Source organism: Ursus americanus, chromosome 3 (assembly GCF_024610735.1).
Source record: "Ursus americanus isolate L20-20 chromosome 3, mUrsAme1.1.p, whole genome shotgun sequence".
Lineage (NCBI taxonomy): Eukaryota > Metazoa > Chordata > Mammalia > Carnivora > Ursidae > Ursus > Ursus americanus.
In genome coordinates, this window is record NC_142129.1 from 19,386,819 (window position 1) to 19,410,344 (window position 23,526).

At 37.9% G+C, this 23,526-nt stretch overlaps 1 protein-coding gene across 1 annotated transcript in view; it reads right to left on the reverse strand.

The window, feature by feature from the left end:
- EXOC4 (exocyst complex component 4) overlaps positions 1 to 23,526 on the reverse strand; it is a 717,712-nt gene that overhangs the window by 659,282 nt on the left and 34,904 nt on the right. Inside the window, exon 4 of the mRNA XM_045792625.2 lies at positions 8,816 to 9,000. Coding sequence (XP_045648581.1) covers positions 8,816 to 9,000 — 185 coding nt within the window. The remainder of the gene's footprint in view (positions 1 to 8,815; positions 9,001 to 23,526) is intronic.

Consider the following 23,526-nt stretch of genomic DNA (forward strand, 5'->3'; position numbering starts at 1 on the left):
ATCCCCATCTCCCTTCCCCCACTCCTTCTGGATCCACAGAGCTAGGTATGTGTATGTTTTTAATCTATGCATGTTCTTTCAGAAAACTGAAAAACAAACTTTAGGTTAAAGGCAAAATCATCATTTAAGGTTTATTTTTTATCAGGTGTTAATAACATGTGACCTACTGTCCCAGGCCTTGAGGATAATGGACAGTTATTAAGGTTCCCCTTCTCATTTACTACAGGGAAGAAGGAACCATGACTCCAACAAGTCTGCACCATCTAAGTATCTCGCACAGGGCTCAGTGCTGAGGATCCAAGTACGACTATGATATGAGCGAAACCAAACTTAGCCTATTTCCAACTGCTGGAATCACTTGCAGACTCATGCGAAACCTCAAGTATAAGACATTAAAGTAACAAAAGTAACACTTACCTGGAATTAACCTGACAGAGTTTCCCTAATTCTTTTCATCCAATATAAGGCTGTTTAGTTTCTATTTACCCATAAACTATCTTAAGAAACAGAGCTTCAAATCAACTGATTTGTCACAATAGTTTGTCTATTTATAAAAGTACTTAGATCAGAGTCATCTTTTACATACTGACTACCGCTCTCATCTCCAGTTTTCCCTTGACTACCTCACCTCATCCTCTGACCTGCATGCTACTCACAACCGCAAATCTAGCCCCACACACCCCTCGAGCATGGATTCACAACCCCAAAGAGACAGAGCATCACAGATGTTTAAAGTGCTGCGACTCATGATTAAGAAAAAGTGCATTTCAATTCTAAATGCAAGGAAAAATATATAATACGTTTCATAAATATTTCCATAACAAAAATGGAGAAGTTATTTTTAAAGCATTGATAAACGAAGGTATCAATTAACAGGACAGTTCAGGTGTCGAGCTGCAATACAGCCTGTCATGCCAATAAATGAAGTCATACAGTGAGTACACATTTGTGTGCAGTGATATGGGTATGTTTGTGAGTGTCATACACACTTGTATAAACACAGATGTGCGCAAGCTTCACTTTAGATTTAAAACCTACAATTATTTTCTCAATGTTAACCTAAAAATATGTTTCAGTTAAATACAGGGTGATAAATGTCTTGGCATTTTAACTTTGAAAAACATAACCTACTGACTTTATTATCAGAGCCAGAAGGGCCCTTACACACCATCAATAAACTTCTAGAAAGTCAATTTACTGCAAGACTATTTTCATAGACTCATCTCTCTAAAATTTTCCCCTGGGCTTCAATTTTCTCCTTTGTGAACACTAACCCAAAGGCAAGTAACTCTGGAAATGACTTTTGGTTTTTCTCTTGTTCCTTTATGAAAGGACTTAGTCTCAAGAGTTCAAGAGAAAGTGGGCACACCCACTCATTGAGTCACGACAGACATGAAGCTCAACAGAAAGGTAGGCGCTATTACAGAATACTGCATTTAAATAGTGTGTACCTCTGTGTCCATTTCTGAAGAAATAAAGCTGAGCACCTATGAGTACCTCCAAAGGGTTCTGAATATCTCTAGGAACTATTTTTGGAAGCAAAAAATAAAATCAAAATTAGACTGTTCTTATCAAGTCTGTAATTAGTTTGAATGCTCTGAACTGCTTTATTTTGAAAGAAATATTGGTACAAGTTACTGTTCTTTTTAAATATATATGATTACAAATTTTTATTTTAAATCCATTTGGAGTCATTCATAGCTAAGTTGTAAAAGACAGCTGACGTACATAAAATACTTTCTGGCATAAGATAGTCCAAAATTACTAATTGCTTATTGTGATTGAACGTGGTTTGCTATTTACTAATCACAGTGTGGCAGACAGGAAAGCTGTAAAGCAAATTATAACAAAAACAACCCCTACCACCATAACCCTAAGGGCTTTTTGGCCATTAACTATCCATCAATCTAGTAAGGATCTACCTCTATGCATCTGACATAGCCATGAAAGGTTTGGGTTTTGTGGGGTTTTTGTAAAGAAGGGTTAGAAGTACTAACAGCTTATTAAACATTTGCTTTTTAATTAGAACTCATTTCCGTTCCTTCACTTAATAATATGTCCTAAAATCACAGGGGCAGCTCCCTTGGCTGACTTTATTGTCAAACTAAAACTTGACAGAGGTAAATTGAACTTTAAGTTGTCAATCTAGTAATGAATAGATTCACCTCTCTAACCCCAACAGCTGGCACAGTACCTGGCAAAGAGCAAACATTCATAAAAGTTTGTTAAATCAAACTGAGCTGAGAAATAGCTGTCAAAGATCATATGCCCTTCGTAAGAAAATTTAACTGAATAATGAAACAGGAATGGCTGGCAAAGTAATTCTCTATAGTTCTAAGATCACCCTGAACATACAGAAAGAAAAATGAATGATTCAAAGGGTATAAAAGTCAAAAACAGTCATGGTCTCAAATGACAGATCAAGAATGAAGACATGTAATACAAAATAAAGTGAAACTAAAATCTAGGCCAAGAGGCAAAAAGAAAAGAAAAAGAACTGAAAGATAAAAAGAAAATGGATATAAAAAGAAGAAATACTTTAGAAGACAAAATAGGGAATAAATAACACAATGGGGTCAAGCACGCTCTTTACGCCCCCACGAATATGGACACCAAAATCCATGGGGCTGAAATTTTCTCCTCCATGAGCCAAAGGGCATCCAAGGAAACAAGTTCAAATCAAGTATTAACCCAGGATGAAGTAAAAGGATAAACTTAAAATAACTTTTTATTGATTTTATCAACTTATAAAGGTACTGTAGGTTTTTAAAAAATATTAAAAAGATAAAAATAACCTATTAATTATAGTGTAGTGCCTTTCAAAACATTTAACAGAAAAGAGTCTGTCTGTCCATCCATCCTTACCCCCTACACATACACACACTCATACATACAAAAATGTACACACTGCCTTTTTCAACATATTTGGATCATCCTATACAGAATTTTAAATCCTAGGTTTTCATTTCAGCAGTAAGCATTTTGCCATTTCATTAAAAATAATCTTCGGGGTGGCTCAGTCGGTTAAGCCTTCGACTCTTGGTTTCAGCTCAGGTTGTGATCTCAGGATTGTAAGACTGAGCCCTCCGTCTGGCTCCACGCTTAGTGTGGGGTCTGCCTAGAGTTTCTCCCCCCTCTCCCTCTGCCCCCCCATCCCCCATCTCTAAAATAAAATAAATCTTCTAAAAAAACAAAAATAAAAATAATCTTCAAAAGCATCAATAATTGTATTACTATTAAAGTAATAACACATGCTCATGATGAATATGATGAATACATTCACAGTCCTAAGTCCTTCTTTCCTATTTCCCACTCACCATTTCCATTTCTGGTACTGGTAGGTAATTCCTTTTATCAGTGTCAGCACTATCCTTCCAAGACTATAAACACACAAACATTTATGTCTACATGTAAAGGATACATAAATACATATCCTCTCAATTCTTACACAAATAGGTTCATCCTGCATATACTGTTTCTCAATTGGCTTTTTCTGCACCCAAGAATATACCTTAGAACTCTCCCTATTAGCACAAAGAGATCTTTCTCTTCACTTAAGAATTACATAGCATGGATAGCATGGATACGTCATAACTCATTTAACAACAAACATCTAAGTTTTATATTTTTGTTGCTCTTACCAACAACGCTCCAATGAATATCCTATTACATATATTTTTATGATTTAGTACTATATTTGTAGGATATGGGCCTACAAAGCCTCCTCCACACACATTCTCTTCATTTTTTCCTAATGCTAGTTAAGTTTTATGTCATTTTTAAACTGAATTAGTATTTTTTTGTATATAATAACAGGTAAGCATCTAAATTTACTTTCTTTAGCCAAATCTCTCAACACCAATTTCTAAATAGACCTCATTCCCTCTACTTACTTGGATTATTGTTTAAAAATATTGAAGTCCCATATATCCTGCATCTGTTTCTAAATTCTGTTTTGCTATACCAATCTGATTTTCTATTTGCATACCTGTACTGTTTTGCTTAGTTTTAAAATATATTTTAATATTGGATAAGAAAGGCTTTATTATCACCCTTCAATTTTTTTAAAAATAATTCTTATTCATTTATTCTTCTATGTGAACTACAGATCTGACAATTTCAAAAAACCCAACTGGGCTATAACTGGGACTTACCTCTTTAAGAACACGGAAGGTCTCCCCATTTATTTAGGTCTTGTTTCATATCCCCCAAATACCATTTTTATTATTTTTTCCATGTAGTCCTGTAACTCTCCCTTATTACATCTACTAGTTGTCTGTTTCTACTTCAAAAATATCTGTTCTTGGGGCACCTGGGTCACTCAGTCAGTTAAACGTCTGCCTTCGGTTCAGGTTATGATCTCAGGTCCTGGGATTGAGCCCCACATCAGGCTCCCTGCTCAGCAGGGAGTCTGCTTATCCCTCTCCCTCTGCCCCTCCCCTCACTCATGCTGTGTGCCCCCCCCTCGCAAATAAAATCTTAAAAAAAAACAAAACCAAAATCTGTTCTTTATACATATGTGCCTTCATGTGATTTTTTGTTTTCTCCCACAGTAGAAATTTGTTGGGTGTTATGTGTTTGTTTTTAGATACCAACAATTGAAACAGTCTTTGTATTTGGAAAGACCCTCCATTGTCTGGGTCAAAGCAAAAAAGAGGGCCCAACTCCCTACTGTAAAAGTTGAAGGAGGTCAGACACGTCTCAGGCTCAACAAACTGGATGCTTCCACCAAGGACTCTGAATCTTGAGGGAATAAGGACGGATGTAGGGACGTTTAGCAATCACTGAAAAATCCAGCAACTGCAGGCATGGTGAGAATAGGGCAACAACCCAACCAGATCCTTCCCTGGGGCTTGTCGATGATGTGTGCTCAGCTGCTTCATCTCCCCTGGTCCCTCCTGGGTTTTAGAGCCAGATTTTACAGCTTTCCTTCCATTAGATTCTATGACCTACCTTACCACTTTCCACTTAATTCCTTTCCTTGTTTGAGTTATCAGGATTGATTTCTGCTATTTGCAAGCTAGAACTCTGGCTAATAGATCATCCTTTGTACTAGAGAATATTTTATTTGCTTCTCCCCTAATGATTTACAACATAGAAATCTTTAAATATACATATCTAGGTTAATAAACATGAAATTAAACATTTTCTCCCATTATTCAAATCCAGAATAACTTCCGACTCATCTTATATAAGAATTCAGCATTCCTTTTTATCTCCTGCCTATCCAAATTTCCCAGTCTCAAACTTAATGTGCAGATATAATCCTGTTTATTATGGAGTATTCTTTGACCACATAGGCCTTTTTCAAAAATAACTTCAGCTTAAATTTTTGATCTTATAAAAATATGTCAGTTACTTAAATGCAAACTTACATATTTAATGGTGTGCTGTCCTTACAGTAGTTTCAAACTACCTACAACTTTATTGTTCTCTAGTTGCTGATTTTGGTTTGTATCATCTTCAAGTATTTTTCTCAGAAAAAAACACTACTTCTTTTTGTTGTTAATTTATATCTGAGAATGTCTCTCTGCTGCCCATGCTTATCAGTGTCCATTTGGCTGGGTATAGAAATCTTTGGTACCAACTCTTCCCCATTCAACACTCCGTAGACTCTGTGCTGCTGTCTTCTGGCATTTTGTGTTCAGCAAATCTGGTGATCCTGATTTTTGCTCCTGTTTATCAGGCCTAGGTTTAACTGTGTAAAAGAGAAAACTCAAAATAGCAGTGGCCTGAGTACAATAAAAATTTTCCTTCCTCTTACATAAAAGATGAAATCCATTCCCTCCATTCAGGGATATACAGGAGGATCCATGCTATTAAAGAGTTCAGGACGTGCCTTCCATCCTCAACGTCACCTAGTATCCAAGATGGCTTGATGGCACCAACCCGTGTCCTTGACAGGAAGTAAAGGAAGGTGACTGAAGGGTAAAAGAGTGAGCATACCAGTTTGGCTGGCACCTGAAAAAAGAATTTTCCTATGATCCCTGATTCAAAGGCTTGCAAGCCAACGTCTCACCTATTAGATATGTAGCAGGATGGGAAATATAGCCTGTTAGCTGCTAGGAACAAAACAGGGGTTGTCATTAAAAATGAGGAAGGAGCAAATGGATATCAGGTGGACAAATAACTCTCTCTGGCATAGGAGATAACAATTTTTCTTCCTACAGAAATTTTTTAAAATTCATAAAGATTTCCTGATCCCATCTAAGACTGTTTTTTTCATTAATTTTACCTTAAATCCTTTTGATTTGCAGACCAAGGTCTTTTGGTTTTGTTCTGGTGTTTTTTTTTTTAAGTAGGCTTCTTTATCTACACTGTAATTATTGCCTCTATTTCTCTCTGTATTCATTTGCTAGGGCTGCCATAATAAGGTACCCCAGACAGTGGCTTAACAACAGAAATTTATTTTCTCACAGTTCAGGAGGCCAGAAGTCAAGATCCAGATGCTGAGAAGGTTGGTTTCTTCTGAGAACTCTCTCCTTATGTTGCAGATAGTATCTTAGCACTTTGTCTTCACGGGCTCTTCCCTCCCAGCAAGTCTGTATCCAAATTTCCTCTTAGCTAGACACTAGTCATACTGGGAGTAGGACACACCCCAATGAACTCAATTTAACTTCCTTACCTCTTAAAAGACCTTATCTCCAAACTTAGTCACAGTCTGAGGTACTGGCAGTTAGGACTTTCATACCCAAATTTTAGGGGGACACAATTCAGCCTGAAACATTATCTTGTTAGCTTTGTTCTACAGAATAACTAAAATCACTGTTCTCCAACTTTCACATCTTCTATCTTTCTATCGTCTTGTCTTTTTCCTCTATTTTTTTTAAATTTATTTATTTATTTATTTATTTGACAGAGGGAGACAGCCAGCGAGAGAGGGAACACAAGCAGGAGGAGTGGGAGAGGAAGAAGCAGGCTCCCGGCAGAGTAGGGAGCCTGATGTGGGGCTCGATCCCAGGACCCTGGCATCATGCCCTGGGCTGAAGGCAGACGCTTAACGACTGAGCCACCCAGGCACCCCTGTCTTTTTCCTCTTTACGATAAGGAAACTTCCCTCCCTTTCACTGATTCAATTTTTCTCTCTAATGCTTTAAACAAAGATTGAATTTCTCTTTATTTCATTTGTTCTTAGATTTTCCTCATGTTTTAGTTAGTTCTTTTTGCATCTCTACCAATTCCATTCTTTTGGCTCCCCATTGACCTTTCACAGCAGCTATATGCTTGCTGCATACATCCACAAAATCTCACTTAAATTCAACAATAAGCACGTATTTTGGTGGTTGGCTGATCCAGGCTAGGCAGCTCAACTGCTCTTAGCTCAGTTCCATGTGGCTCTCATCCTCCTCTGGACCTAACACCATCCTGACAACAGTCTTTACACAAGAGGGCATGCTCCCTGCCACAGGCACATTTTGAGCCCCTCCTTGTGTCACATGCCAACAGTAAGCAAAAGTAAGACCCCCCCAAAAAAAACCCCAAAACAAATCAAATATCAGGAAATATACTTCTCCCACTATAGCAGAAGAAGGAATAATAATTTTGAATAATCTATTACATCATCCTGCATCTTCTGAAGACCTCAAGCTTAAGCATCTTAAATTTTCCTGTTTTCATTTTTTCATGAAAAAAATTGTTTTTTCAAATAAATGCTCTGAGACTTCAAGGTAATCCTCATTTTCCATTATGTTATAGAGTATTTTCACAGGACCCAGAGTGCTTTTGGTTGTTTTTTTTTAATCCTTACATGGGAAGCAATCTATTCAGACCTGCTATTTACCACCACACACTGGCCCCCACCCAAAACTGCTCTCCACTAAGGAACTAACAGTCTATCCAGATCCAGTGTTGAAGTTAAGTCTCAGATACATAACCCTCAGCTCAATTTGTGTGCCCAGCAGAAGATTTTCTAGTGCCCATATGCAGAAAAGAGATAGAAACTTCTCTTTCTGTCAGGGTCTCAGACTAAATTGAAGCATCATGCAATTTTTGTCTGAACAGGATAGGACTCCAAAGACTTCATTCCCAGCATGCACTGCTTCCAGTGCTCCTCTTGGCTGTAGCTGGATGAAAAAGTATGAGCACGTGCATTTTGCCAGATACTGCTAAAACTACCTTCTCAAAAGACTGGCTATTTTAAAGGAATGTTGGAAAGACCAGGACATGCACAGCTATCTGACACATGTTAATAATGTCAGTATTCTACTGTCTCAACTGTCTTAAGATCTAGTCTTACTCCCTACCAGGTCTAGACTAACCTAATGAATTTCTTGAGTCCACACCCAGGCCCTTAACTATAGGCCTATGCTATGATCAGCCCACGGATAAAAGAAAAGTGTTCTCTCTGAAGCTCTCCTGAACTCTTCCAGAAAGAAGATTGTCTAAAGCTGAACACAACCCTAAGTAACAAAGAATCTTTTAACTTCAGTTCAGACACTTGTATTTCTTCATTATGCTGACTGTACTGTACAATTTAAGGATCTTTTTCTCTTCCTTCTGAGGTATACCAGAGCATCTCTGATCCAGTATAAGGGCCCACAGTAAATGTTTCTTATCTTTACATAAAAGGATCATAATAAATGTGCAACGAAAGAATGACGAAACTTTGGATGTCACCCTTTAAGAACATTCAGACCACGGAGTATTTGCTATTATAAAACTGTCTAATAGTTTTGGGGACAATATGTTAAAAAGTGTGTAAAAAAAAAAAAGGCAAGAGGTAAATAAATGACAACGGTATTCTGGGAAACAAATAATATTCCTTAAAATTCTCCACTGCCACAAGACACTGCAGTCAAGAGCCTCTTTAACCAACCTCACTCTCCCTTTCTCCTTGTTACGCTGCACAACGCGGCTCGTGGATTTGATGTACAGGTGTCGATGCAGCTCATCTATGAGAACCAAGTGGAGGTTCATCTTCTTGCTGTGAAGCTCCAACCTAAGGTCACTCAGTCCTTCCACCTGGAGCAGGGGGCCCTCCAAGGACTCAACTGCTGACACCTGAAAAGGAAAAGAAAAAAAAAAAAAGATCAAGTAGGACAACTACATAACCGAGCCATATTAGAAATAGCAGACTACTTTTATTCGAGACCTTCTTTTAAGAGACTTTGAGACTTTAAATAGGAGACTTTATTTTATAAAAATATATGACCGTATTTTTAAAAGATATGGTCAAAAGAGAGTTTACGAAAACCTTATCAACATACATCAGACTTTGAAGAGTATAATGTGGATAGGCCTAGTCCTGCCTTTGAAGGGTCTAACATCGAAAGAGAAATAATGCTGAAGAAAACAATCTTGATGGCCACGAAGGCATCTAGAGCACTGCAAAGCTGTACTTATTATTTATTCCCACACACATTGCCTATTAACAGACACAAGTTAAATGACCTTCTCAATTAAATTGTATCATTCATATTCTCACAAGAAGTCCACATACGAATGACTTAAACCAGCTTTTAATCAAACTTCGCTTTTTAAGACTAAATAAAAGCACACTACATAAATTTTTAAATAATTCTCATGGTGATCATGAGTCAAGAGCTTAGTGAACCTAAGTCTACATGCATGTCTACATATAGTTAGATATGTATCTCTTTTGCTCTTTCTTATATACATATACACAGAGGGAAATGCACGTTTTACATGAATGCTACAAGAGGAAAATAGCAGTCATCACCTCTCCTTGGCCTGATCCAGTTCAACACCAATTTCTAAATAGAAATTTCAATATAAGAAATGGAATATGAATGGTGAATAGGAGATAAACCATGAAGAGGGAAATACTCCTGGTGTAGAGTGCAATTTGGGAGATTTTAAGACAAAAAAGACTGGATGAATAAAAATAGCATAGGAATGCCTGCAACAAACGAAGATGAGGAATTCTGGGAACCTGGAACAGCTCACTCTGAAACCAAAGCAATAACTAAAAAGGAAAAAAAATCATGTATTACATAATCCCATTTATCCATGTATATAAAGATTATATTTGTCTTTCTATAAAGATAATTGTTTTATTAAAGTAGGTTCCACACCCAGCGTGGAGCCCAACATGGGGCTTGAACTCACAACCCTGAGATCAACACATGAGCCGAGATTAAGAGCTGGACACTCAACTGACTGAGCTACCCAGGCACCCCAAGATCTCTAGGTACTATTACTTAGGAAAAAAAAGGAAGAGAGAAACACAAAGAATGTAATAATACTATTCATAGTAGTAGTAGTAGTAGTAGTAGTAGTAGTAATTGAAAAGAGAGGACTACCAGCTGAACTCAGAAGGGAAAGAGCCCTACCAAGCTCCACAAGGGGATTCCTGTGCTATGACCATTCCCTACTTAGGTTATACCTGTAAATATTCTTAAAAGGTACAGATAAAGGCAATAACTAATAATACTTCAGGGTAAAAACAATAAATGTAATTGGGGATATAAACATGCTCCTAAAAAGTGCGGCATGTATATAAAAGCAATAGATAATAAAAGCCACGAAACATACACAATCCAGAGTGTTGATCACAGACCCACACCAGTATACACAGTCACTTGGGAGCACATGAACAGTGAATACAGAAAGCCAGGAGCTGCCAAATACAAACTGGCCCAAGATGGGAGGAAAATGCAATGGCTTACCCACAAACACATCACTTGTTTTGCGATGTGCTATAATCAAATGTCGGTAGCAAGTAAGTTTCCTTAAGTTAACCAAGAAAGAATCAAGGCGTGAAAAAGTGACAAGCCCTGGGCCAGCTCTGCCCCCTGCAGCCTGCCAGTTCATTTTCATGCTGACTTGCAACTGCCCCTGGGACAAGAGCCCCTGGGCCTTATGTGAGCTGCCAACGACTCCAAATGGAAAAGCAGCCTCACAAAATGACCAGTGTGTCCCCAAGGAGGAAAAACAACAACAAATTCATTTACACTTATGCTCTAAAATGGATTTTAACTCGGGTCTCTAACAGAGAAAAGAGGATGCATTAACCTTTAGTGACATCGAGATCCAGAAAATGAAAAATAATTTGGTAAGCCACTGGCCCATCATGTAGCCTTATCCCTTAAGGTAATTAAATCCAGCTGAGATATTTAAGCTTAAAAACCACCCACTGCACAACCACACTCAATTTGTTTGTAGGAATTTGCATGAAGATTTTTAACCCAAACAGTTCATGTTCAAAATACAAAATTAGAGGATAATGTCAACTTTCAAAGCCACTTTTTTTTTTTAATGTAGGTAAAGCACTTACCACAGTGCCTGGCACATAGTGAGTGCTCACTGAAATTAGATTTTGAACAGAATCTATTTAGTCTGTGGATAAAGAAACCTCACAAGGTGTTACTAACATTTCTAATGCTACATTTTCAGTAAAGTGTTGTTTGTTCATAGAACCATTATAACCATTTAGATGTAAAACTTTCTAATATGTTTTCTGGACCCAAAATACAAGTACAATTAATTTATATAATCAAGAGTAGTCTCAGAATTTCAAAGACTTGAAAACCTTATCACGAGAAGAAAGCACAGTCTTCTTTTTATATGAAAATACAGTGCTCTAACTTTCTGGCCTTCATTTATTAAAAGCTGTAATTATGAAAGCTAGGTCATTGTACTCCCCTACTCTAATCTTACTAAGTGGTACTAAAACAGATTTTAAGAAAATAGTTGTCAGAAGAAGACATACAGATGGCCAACAGACACATGAAAAGATGCTCAATGTCACTCATCATCAGGGAATACAAATCAAAACCACAATGAGGTATCATCTCACACCAGTCAGAATGGCTAAAATTATCAACTCAGGAAATGACAGATGTTGGTGAGGATTCGGAAAAGGGGAACCCTCTTACACTGTTGGTGGGAAGCAAAGTGGTACAGCCATTCTGGAAAACAGTATGGAGGTTCCACAAAAAGTTGAAAATAGAGCTACCCTAAAACTCAGCAATTGCACTACTAGGTATTTATCCAAAGGATACAAAAACAGTGATTTGAAGGGGGCACCTGCACCCAAATGTTTATAGCAGAAATGTCCACAATTGCCAAAACATGGAAAGAGCCGAGATGTCCATTGACAGATGAATGGATAAAGAAGACATGGTGTATATATACTATGGAATATTACTCAGCCATCGAAAGAATGAAATCTTGCCATTTGCAATGACATGGGAGGAACGAGAGGGTATTATGCTAAGCAAAATAAGTCAGAGAGAGACAAATACCATATGATTTCACACATGTGGAATTTATGAAACAAAACAGATGAAGATAGGGGAAGGGAAGGAAAAATAAAATAAGATAAAAACAGAGAGGGAGGCAAACCAGAAAAAGATACTCTTAACTACAGGGAACACACTGAGGGTTGCTGGAGTGGAGGTGGGTAGGGAATGGGGTAACTGGGTGATGGACACTGAGGAGGGCACTTGATGTAATGAGCACTGGGTGTTTCATGCAACTGATGAATCACTAAATTCTACCCCTGAAACTAATAATATGCTATGTTAACTAAATTGAATTTAAATAAAAAATTTTTAAAAGAGTGGCACCAATATGCTACGACATGGGAACATTCTGCTAAGTGAAATAAGCCAGACACGAAAGTACGTATATTGTATGATTCCACTTACAGGATGTACCTAGAATAGGCAAATTCACAGAGACAGAAAGTAGAATAGTGGTTTCTGGAAGCTGGGGGCAGGCAAGAAAATGGGAGTTACTGTCTCATGGGTACAGAGCTGCAGTTTGGGAAGATGAAAAAGTTCTGGAGATAGATGGTAGTGATGGCTGCACAATATAAACGTACTTAATGCCACTGCATTGTACACATCAAAATGTTTAAAATGGGGCTCCTGGCCAGCTCAGTCAGCGCAGCACGCGACTCTCGATGTTGGGCTTGTGAGTTCCAGCCCCACACTGGGTGCAGATTGCTTAAAAAAATAAAATCCTTAAAAAAATAGAATAGCTGTCAGTGTAACATGATCTCTAGAGCATCAGTTTATAGAAACTGGACAGTTATCTGATTTCAAGCAGCTTATACCACAAAGCTTACACATAAGCAAAACTTGGTGAGGCAGAAAACAGTCAACCCAACCAACCACCACTGATGGTCGCATTGTTGTGTGTTTGGGGGAGGGGGAAACAGGGGGAGTAAGGACCTGGTTTCCAGGCATTTACTAACACTTAGGCTTTATTAGAAATCATTAAATATCCTTGGGGCACCTGGCTGGCTCAGTCGGTAGAGCATGCAATTCGATCTCAGGGTTCTAAGTTCAAGCCCCACATTGGGCATAGAGATTACTTAAAGTCTTAAAAAAAAAAGAAAAATCATTAAATATCCACCCACATTTAGATATACATAACTGCTGGTAAAAATACAACTAACAAGTTGTTGTGTTTTTTTAATGCGGTCATTTTATGATTCATTTCAGTATTTTCCAAATTTAATATCTACAGAGCACTTTTTAAATACCACTGATGAAACATTAACAAGAGCTCAAGAGATGCAGTTGGATTAAAGTAGACAGCAACAAAATGGTCTAAAATGGTCTCAGAGGTGAGCTGCTATTAAAGTGGGTTTTTAAGTGTGACATACGACATCAAATATATATTATTACACAACAAGACATATCAGATGAAAAATCAAATAGACAACAATAGAGCAGTTTATTGGTAAACGCTGTCTCTACCTCTATCACAGAAGAATAACACACATTCATGCCCCGAATGATCTCTAGTATGACCTTCTAGAATTCTCAGATAGGCCAAATCATCTCTTAAAGGTAGATTAGTATATAATGAGCCAATTAAATGATTTGGAAGTCTTCTTACACATATTTTTCTAAAATAAAATTAGGGGGGTGAGGGAAATACTACAGGCAGGTAATGTTTTCATACAACTCCTATTACCACCCAATTGAATTTTAGTATTCTACTCACCACAGCTGGAAACTGCTTAGATAACAGAACTCCATTCTAGACTTGAAAACCATTTCCTTTACGATTATGAAAATAAGCTAGCATTTACAAAATGTTTTAATACATGATACTGGACAGGACAGCATGCTTTGCTACTAGAAAACTATCTGTTGAAGAAAATGGAAATACCTAAAAATGTTTCCAAAACTATGTGAAAGGTACAGTTAAAATGCACATAATCAGAAATTGTCTGGTATTTCAAAAAAGTTTACCTTGAGCTGAGAGCTAAGTTTACAACAAAGGCCATCTTTGTGATTATGAACTATAGTGCCCTTAAATTTTCTTTCCCAAATGTCTATTTCTCAATTTCATTCTAGTTTAAAGTATGAAAATTATTATTTCACAGCTAAGTGTCTGTCTTCTGCTAATCTCACTCAAGTTGATTAGGTAAAAAGATCTAGTTTTGTGCTTTAACATGAACCAATGGAAATGTTTTGGAGGAATACCAAAGTTGGCATTCTCAACAGCTGTTTCACTGAAGAGATACTAGAAAAGAAACTACTGATCTTTTATTATTATTATTATTATTATTATTATTATTATTATTTTAGCTGGGGGACGGGAGAGACACCATGATAATTGACATTAGCAACCTTTTCTAGCTAAACCATCTGCTAGCTAAGGAAAATGCTTACTTTGGCAATCACATTCCCCTAAAGAAAGCAAATGTGTTGCCACCGTTGGGTCCAAAACAAATATTTCCTTCAGGACTCCAATAATTACATGGTTCCAAAATGCTTTATCACTTTTCAATAGGTCTGTATGTCTCCCTAAAGGAAGTGTTTTCCTAGGGAGACGACATAACCATTCTAAAAATGTTGCCTTGGCTCAACTTACAGATGCAGTAACAGTAAAAAGATATGAACTTAGGCTATTCCAGAGCATGGATACCATCTCCCTTCCTATACATAAGTAAGACAACATAAGTCAAACTTTTGGAACAGTCTCAACTAAGAATACCAGAAATCTTTGGCTATGAACAAAAGAAGCGGGCCTTGGAATCTGACATTGACTTAGTGCCCAGGTCACTAGGCAGCTGCCACCCGAGCCCCCAAACTGCTAGAAGGCAACCTCTGGTGGCTTCAGGTCCTGTTCCTCAAGACAGTCCCCCACCCAGAAATGTCCATATTCAGGCTCAGGGAGTCCTAGATGGACATAAGAAGTCTCCCTCTGATTGCAGAATGAGCCATACCCACCTTTACACACGCACTGAAGATGTTTATCACCAAGAATCCCAGATCCATCACTTACCACACATTTCCATTTTGGTACACCACATTGCCCAAAGCAGAAATTTGGCTATCAGACAGGAATTTCTAAAAAACCAAAAACCAACAAAACAAAACAAAACAAAAAACAAAACACCCTAACAACTAAACGCAGCTTTAAACCCTCCCCAAAACAAAAACACAGTATCTTTCATGTATTAGTTTGAAACCTGAACCATCGGAAACTGTTTTTACAAATAAAAAATGACCCAATATTGGTTGTTTCATATGATTCAATCTATTAGTTTTAGGAAATCTAAAAGCTTTCATGCATCGAGGACATTACAGTGCTGTCTGTAGAACACTGTGGCCTTTATAATAGAACCCTATGTATTTGACCGCATCACAAATCTAGGAAAAATTTAACGAGTGTTTTACACACACACACAAACATAAAACCAAAAACATGTGACACCAAACAAAATCCTGTTAAATATACACTTAGAGCAACCTCCACTCGACCTGTGTTTAAAACAGGACACCAGCCCCCACAGGGGACATGCACAGAGGGTGGTTTAGACTGCTCTTCATACAAAATGGCTGGGGGAAAGGGGAGGAGAGGAAAGTTGGGAGGCAGAGTGTGGCGCATACATAGCAGAATGCAGGAATCCATTCAAGGCCCAGGGCTAGAGTAGAGGTTTAGGGGAGTCTTGGGGGATCTACAGGAAAAACAGAATCCCTGATCCCAGCTTTCCTGGAGAAGATGTGCCTCCCTACAGTTCTGTTTTGCCACTGACTGCAGGCCTCCGGGCTACTGACAGCTTGGAACTTAGGACAGGCTTCCCAAGAAAGCTTCATCACGGGCCAGGGCCAAGGCCAAGAGCCTGGAGCAAGAACACTTTTTTCCACCCTAATGCCTCAGCCTGCTGCCAATCCACAGTGGCAATCAAAATCAGGCAATCAAAAATGCCCATTCTTAGAGTCAGTCTGCTAAGAGAATATTGATCAGCCCCATTCAGGTGCCCCTGCTCCCTCTGGAAACCCAATACCTATAATGCAGACTCAGCATGCTCTCACCATTAAAAACAGGACGCTGTCTACTTCCATTCTCCTTTCATTACTGCCAGCGTTATTACATGTTTTTATTTAATAAACCTTCATCAGTTCAAATGAAGGGCTGTTATTAGTTGTGCTAACAACCAAATGATAATGCTCCAGAGAGGTATCAGTGCTTGTTGGTGCATTAGCAAAGAGAGGAGAAGGGCTGAGGTCAAGCGTGTGTCAATGTAAATGAGGCGATATTAGGTAGTAAAGGCTTAATGCAATAGACTGCCGGGGAGCTAATGGAATTTACAGGATAAAGCAAATGAGATGAAGTTATTGATAAGTGAATAAACGCAGGGGGGCCTGCAAGATAAAGCGCTGTCAAAGAAAAGCCCCTTTCCTTGTGAATTTCTTCTTCAAAGTATCTTTCAATCTATCTTAGAAAACAAAACTCACGAGAGATCAAATGTGACTGCAGGTTTCAACACGGAGCTCAACCCACCACTGCTGTGAGACACAGGCTTGTTCGGAGAGCATACCGTTTACCGAAGCTATTCTTAAGTCTTCTGGGGGCCTTCCCCCTCTTTTTTGGTTTTTGGTTTTTTCCTACACATCAGGGCGTTCCACCACAAATAATTCCTGTAACTTAAGCAAAAATCTTTGGTTTTATCCTCTTGGAAAGTAGGAGTGGCAGGTCTTGTAAGATATTCCATCAGTCCAAGCCTCACAGAAGGGCAGTATCTGAGAAATGAAATACTGTACTTACTATGTAAGAGACCTTCAAAGGCTGTCAGGACTGGGGTCCCACCCTAACTTCACAGGTTTAAAAAAAAGGCCCAGAAATGTTTCTTAACCTTTGTTTTTCTTCCAAATTATAAAAATACATGATCAAGAAAACGTGAAAACCACAAAATCACAAAGGAAAAAAATGGTCCACATTCCCACTAATCAGGTAAAATGTATTTTAACCTGATTCCTTCCAACTGTTTTTCCACACAAAGTTTTTAAAAAGTATTGTTATTTTTAAATATGCTTTTTCCATTTGGCCATATATTGGAAACATCTGCCCATTACCCGATACATTTTTAGCATTCATACCCATAAAATGAATATTCCACAAATGACTTAAACCATTTCCCCATACAAAGTAATTGCTATTCTTTTATTTTCACATATCTTCCTGTGAGAAAAAATATATACAATGATAATTATCATATAATTAAAATTCTTAACTCTTTCCTTAACATTCTAGAAGTAGAATTCCAAGTCCAAAATAATGCACATAAATTTAGGGCCTCTAATACATATTGCCAAATTAAGGGCCTTATTTGTTCTAAATGGACTTATAACAGATCAGTTCATAATTACTTCCTGATGAAATTAAACTATACCTAGCACCTAAGAGACAGTTAAGAATTTTAATTGCTTATGGAAAAAATCACACACACATATACACACACACACAAATCCTTCATTGTTCCTAATCTTATGGTCCCTATGGTCCCTCTACTTCTCAATTCCCATCAGTGCTCCATAAAGACGGCATTAAGTCCTAGGTTTCTATTCCAAAATATAAGAGAAAAGACCACTAAGGAAAGATATCCTCATTTGATAAGTGTCCCAAAGTCACTTCTTATCATCTTATTTGTTATTCTGGGACAAGAAATAGTTACGGAGTTGGTAAAGGAGGTCTCTGGCAGTCAATGCAGGCTCACACTTAAATCAAAATAATTACGCCCACTCTCCAAGACCCCCAAATCCATTAGAAATGCTCAGCACTTACGCAGCTCTTAACTAATATTAGCTATTAAAATTCCACAAAGGAATGTGAGAGGAATATGGCTTTTTGCATCTTCAGAGCTAGGAACAAGTCATTAATATTGGGATGAATCAAAGAGAAGACAGACTCCAACAAACGCCTCCTATCTTGCCAAGCCAAGCAAAAGCTACTGATCCGCCGGCTCCGATCACCGTCAAGTTGACATAGAGTGCTCCCATCAACAACGTGCGTCGTCACCTGCAGCAATTTATACATACGTAGGGTCCCCATCTGGCCACAGACTGACCAATCAGAAGCAAGTCCATATGTGAGTCTGAAATCCAGACTATGACGGAGGAAGTCAGCAAAGGACTTGTGTGTTATTCTTGCCTGAGTTTATTCCTCCTACAGACTAAAGTGTATAATGTGCGTGCGCACACAGGTAATCTGATTAAAACAACAGGTATGCATTAGTGATGGCAGCTCCAGGAGAGAAAGGCTGCTCAGTATAAACAAGTCTCAGATGACTGCTTTTTCTCTTACCTGGCACTGTGTGAGAGTAATGAGACTTAGACTTTTTTAAATTTGTATATTGCCTTATGTTTTTACAAAGCACTGTACCCTTACAAAATTTCATTTTTATTCTCACAGCCATTCTATAATCTAGACAGGCTATGTGTAAATCCATCCTACAAAACAGGGAGAGAAAGTGATTTGTCTAAGCTCACAGAACTGGTGAGATGTTGAGTCAGGGCTAGAATTAAGAATGTCTGGCTTCTAAATCCATATTGTTTGCACTGTACCACAATGTACCTAGCCCTGACTTGTCAATAAGTCCATTTGTGCCCCAATTTCAACCCATGAAATCCCAGCGATGTCAGATAAGAAACCACAGTAAGAATGCAGGAATTAAGAGCACCAAGGAGAGCCCTCAAGAGTTCAAGTCAGCCCAAACATGGAAAGCATCTGATTTAACCATTCAACAACGTTCCCATTTACCAAATCATCATGCCATAATACCGGAGTAAGGGCCAAACACTCGTCAGTTCTATCCAAAATCCGCAACGGAGGATGGCAACAAAACAACTTCAAACTACAACATTTCTACATAAATCTGAGTATCAACCACGGTGTGATGTTTGTCGTATGCAAATACGTTGTTTCTAACTCCTTAGTGTTGGTGTTAAATGAAGTTAAGGACAATTAGTTTTACTCTGTTGAATAGCACAGACAGGATATACCCTAAATCTATGGCTTCAAACTTATCTGTACATTGGAATCACCTGGAGAATGTCAAATTACTGAAGTTAGTGTCCCACCACCATAGATTTCAATGTCATCAGTGTAGGGTGTGACCTGGGCTTTAGAATTCTTGAAGGAGTCCCTAATGCACACAGTTTAGGAATCACTGACCTACAGCCAAGCGAGCCAATTGAAAATTGCTGAACCTTATGAGGTTGAGTGCAATCTAACAGAATTTCTATGTGTTTTAAAATAAAACAGGCAAAGAAGAACAGATAAAAGAGCAAACTAAAAGGGAAAGAAAGCTATTACCATAACCTGGTGCCTATCGGCGTGGCTTTTAGAAACTCTAGCCTTCAAAAACAAATATAAATAAAAAGAGCATTGAACACCAAAAAAATAGTTTACAAGCCCTGTACTTTTACTCTCCAGGAGAAAAATGAAGCTGCCACACTTAAGGCCACTCATTTAATTTTAGACAAACACCAAGGTTTCTCATTTAATAACTTTATTTTCAGCTCTTCCTAAACCTTTTTGAAAAGATTGGATATAGGTGTTTGAGGAATGAAGGGTGGTCTCAAAGCAGCTAGAGCTGACCACCTTATTTAAACAGCCAACCATAACAACCCACCCCATTCCCAATATTCCTGGTCTCCATTTCTTGTCATGCTCATCACAATACGAGACACTACTTGTTCATCCGTGTCTCCTTATTAGCATGGAAGCTCCTTCTAGGTTAAGGCCACATTCAGATACGTATACCAACAATGCAGGTGATCAACAATGGCATCATCCCATTCTTTGTAAGTCTATCAAAACATGTGCCCAACTCTTTGCTGTTATTAGTATAGAATATTGGCACTGGTCTTTCAAATCAATATACTACACGAGAAACAGATGTACTTAATGGTGGCTATTTCACTATTGATCACGGATATATTTTTATCATGTGTAGAGAAATCTATATGGAATACTGAAACATTTTTGCAGTCACTTACCACTTTCAGGTTAAGTCCAATAAGTTTACTAGAATGTTCCAGCTCTCGATATTTATAGAGCTTTCACCTCAATACCATTTCCACAGTCATAATGAGAAAAAACAGTCCTGTGAGATCTCAGAAACTCTCAGGCCAGATGAAAAGGATGTGCACTTTGGCCCCCTTTCTCTTTCTTGTACATTAATCATATGATAGTAGATGCATGATCACCCTTTCCCTGCCCACAGTCTGAGAAAAGAATTCGTCTATTTGCTAATGACACAGTTTTAATGGCAGCAAAAGGAACAATCTCACTGCTCCACTCCTACACACTCAGAGAAAGAATAGCTTAACATCAACGACTTTATAACACTCAAATCAACATTATTGATAGTTTACTGATGAACTGCATTGCTTATAATTAGACAGTAGGTACCCTATGAACATATGCTTAAAGTAGGCCAAAAAGGTGATGGACAAAGAATCTGAAAATTGGTCCATGTCTAATCCCAAATATATGGCAAAGAACTTTGGGGTCCTGATCACCTTCTGTGCATGTGTTAGATCAGACTAGACGTGTTTTTGGAGAAAAATCATCTCTCTGCCTACAGGAACTCCTTTATACAAAGTGTGGGGTAGTCCTTCATTCAGATAGATGTCCATTTGAGGGAAGAAGGAATCAAAAATGCTTAACCTAGCCAGCCCTACTTCAACTCTACCAGCTCAAAACAAGTCCACCTCTGACCAGTTTTCGAAATAACATGGGAGCAATCACCATATCCTTCTTACAGTATCAGCTCAAGTAATCAATTCATTATAAACATTTCTAAGCACTTACTGTATGTACTGTGCAGACTTTACATAAATAGCTTAGTATCTCATTTAATCCCTTCAACAACCCTTGGGAGTACACGTAATTCTCAACTCCGACTTTCGGCAAATCAAATTGAATAATTAGCCCCAAGTCATCCAGCTAGTAAAAGTCAACGCCAGGATTCAAGCATAGGTCCATCTGACCCACACTAAGACCCATGCTGACCTTCACGACCTTGATTGTTATCCAACAAACGCAAAGGATCTTGTGAGCTGAAAATACTACAAATATATTTTTATTATAGGAACTTAGAAAACTATGAAACTAAGAAGCTGCCTTAGTCCCTCTATGCGAGATGTGGCCACATTTTCACCGTGTAAGTGATGTATTTCCACCATACCATTCTCTCAAGGCATCTCAGGAGTCTCTGGGAAGAAGGCAACTACATAAACACTAGTTATTATTATTATAATAATCCTTACCTCACTATACAGCTAAGACTTTTTAAAAAAATATAAATAAATGATTAAGAGATACTCAAAATCTCTACCATCTCAGGAAGACTTAGAAATGAACAAATTTGGCGACAGGCCCTATGACTGTCAGCTAAAGTGCTTCAAAACTGCTCGCACTGGCTTAGTTTCCACTGATTGAATGCAATTACGAATGGACTTCTATGGGTTGATAAATCAGAACCTGTGTAAGTGGTTTTCAAAGCTCATCTGTGCAGTCTTAGTCTGATGCAGACTTCCACATAAATTTTCCTTTAAAAAAGTTCATAAAAATATTAACTATCATAAAATACCTTCCTGGTTAGCTCATGCCACTGGGAAGAAGCTGCTATTCTTATATTAATAATTCTTCCCAGAATTAATCAGTCATTGTACATTAGAACCAGCAGCTGGAGTGTTTTGAGTGATAATGAAACCTGTAACAAGGCATCTTCAGCCGTCTTTTCAAGACAATAAGGGAATTAAAATTTCAATTTAAATGCAGAGGTTTGAAACACGCTTCACTGGCAAAATTACTTCAATTAATGTGAGTGGAATACAAAGGACAGACTGCAGAAATGTGATGCAGCAACCAGAAATTATGTCATTAATGTGCTTGCATCAACCCAGCACAATGACTGCAAAGGTCTAATTTAAACCGTACATATCACAAAGCTACAGGCTACAATATTAATCAAGTCTCTGATTTCAACGTGATGGATACAGGCTTCTTGTTGGACCACTTTTAGCTTTTCATAAGCTAACAGCAGCTGTTTACCTTGAAGAAGGAAACAAAAGGCCATGCCTATTTGCAGACATTCCCTGTCATGACAATTTAATTATTTTATGCAATACTCAGGTTATCATATCAAAAGGAGAAATAAATATCCCATCTAGAAGCCAAGTCTATAGCTATCAGACCAGTGTCAGGGTAAAGCAGGAACTGCAGGAGCTGACAAGAGCCATGGGTCACCACTGATTTATTTACTCTGCATTTATGAACCTGAGTAGGGATTAAATTACTGGCCATCTGCACCTGCCTTACAATAGAAATGCAAAATCTTTTGATAAACAAATCCAAGGAAATCGGAGAGTTTTGAAAGACTGGAGTTTTTGTCTTCACTTTGCTCTGATGTCTTTTAGCAAAGATTTTTCATTTGGACCCTTGAGATGCCTTAAGTAGATTTTACTTCTAATAGCACATAACCATGGGGAAAGGAAATATGATTATTTTTTCATAGGAAGTCCAGTGAAGGAGCAATTACAGACCTTACTATTCACTCATATACAAAGGGCCAAATTGAAGGAAATTTCCAACCTTTTAAGCACACATTAAATCCTACCTTCAGGAAATCGTCATTGTATATTAGGATATGTCAACTCCTCAGACCATGCAAAGCAATCACCTCATCTGGAAAACAGGGATCATATCAGAAACCTCTCTCACAGGGTTATTACAAGAATTAAATGTGTTAACAAGTGTAACAGACTTAAAATAGTAGCAGAACATAATGAAAACTCAAGACATATTAGCTGTTATTATAATTATTGTTTGTTGTTCATTTAAATACTGCAAAAAGGAAAGGTTGGAAACTAGAGACACTTGCCATTAAAACAAACACTGAAACCAGAGAAAAATCAGACCAGAGCCACTAGAGAGGAAACACCCTATCCTCTGTTTAGTGATCTTAAAGTCTTTCCCATAGTTAACCCATTTGGCTAATGATCAGTGAACCCTGACTAGATAAGGCGCACTACGCTAAGAACAGGGCAGATAAAAATAAATAAGATAGAGCCCTTGCCCTCAATGACCTACCATTCAAACAAAAGCAACTGTATTACAAGGAAGTACATGCAGCTTATGGAAACAAACAAACAAAAAAAGCACCTACTCAGGCTAAATACTCTTACCACAATAAAAACAATACCTCATTTTTTTTTTTTTTAAAGAGAAAAGCATCTAATCACCTGGGACATTCAGAGAGCTAATGAAATTTGAGCCAAGCCTTAAAGAATAAATCATCATTTTCCA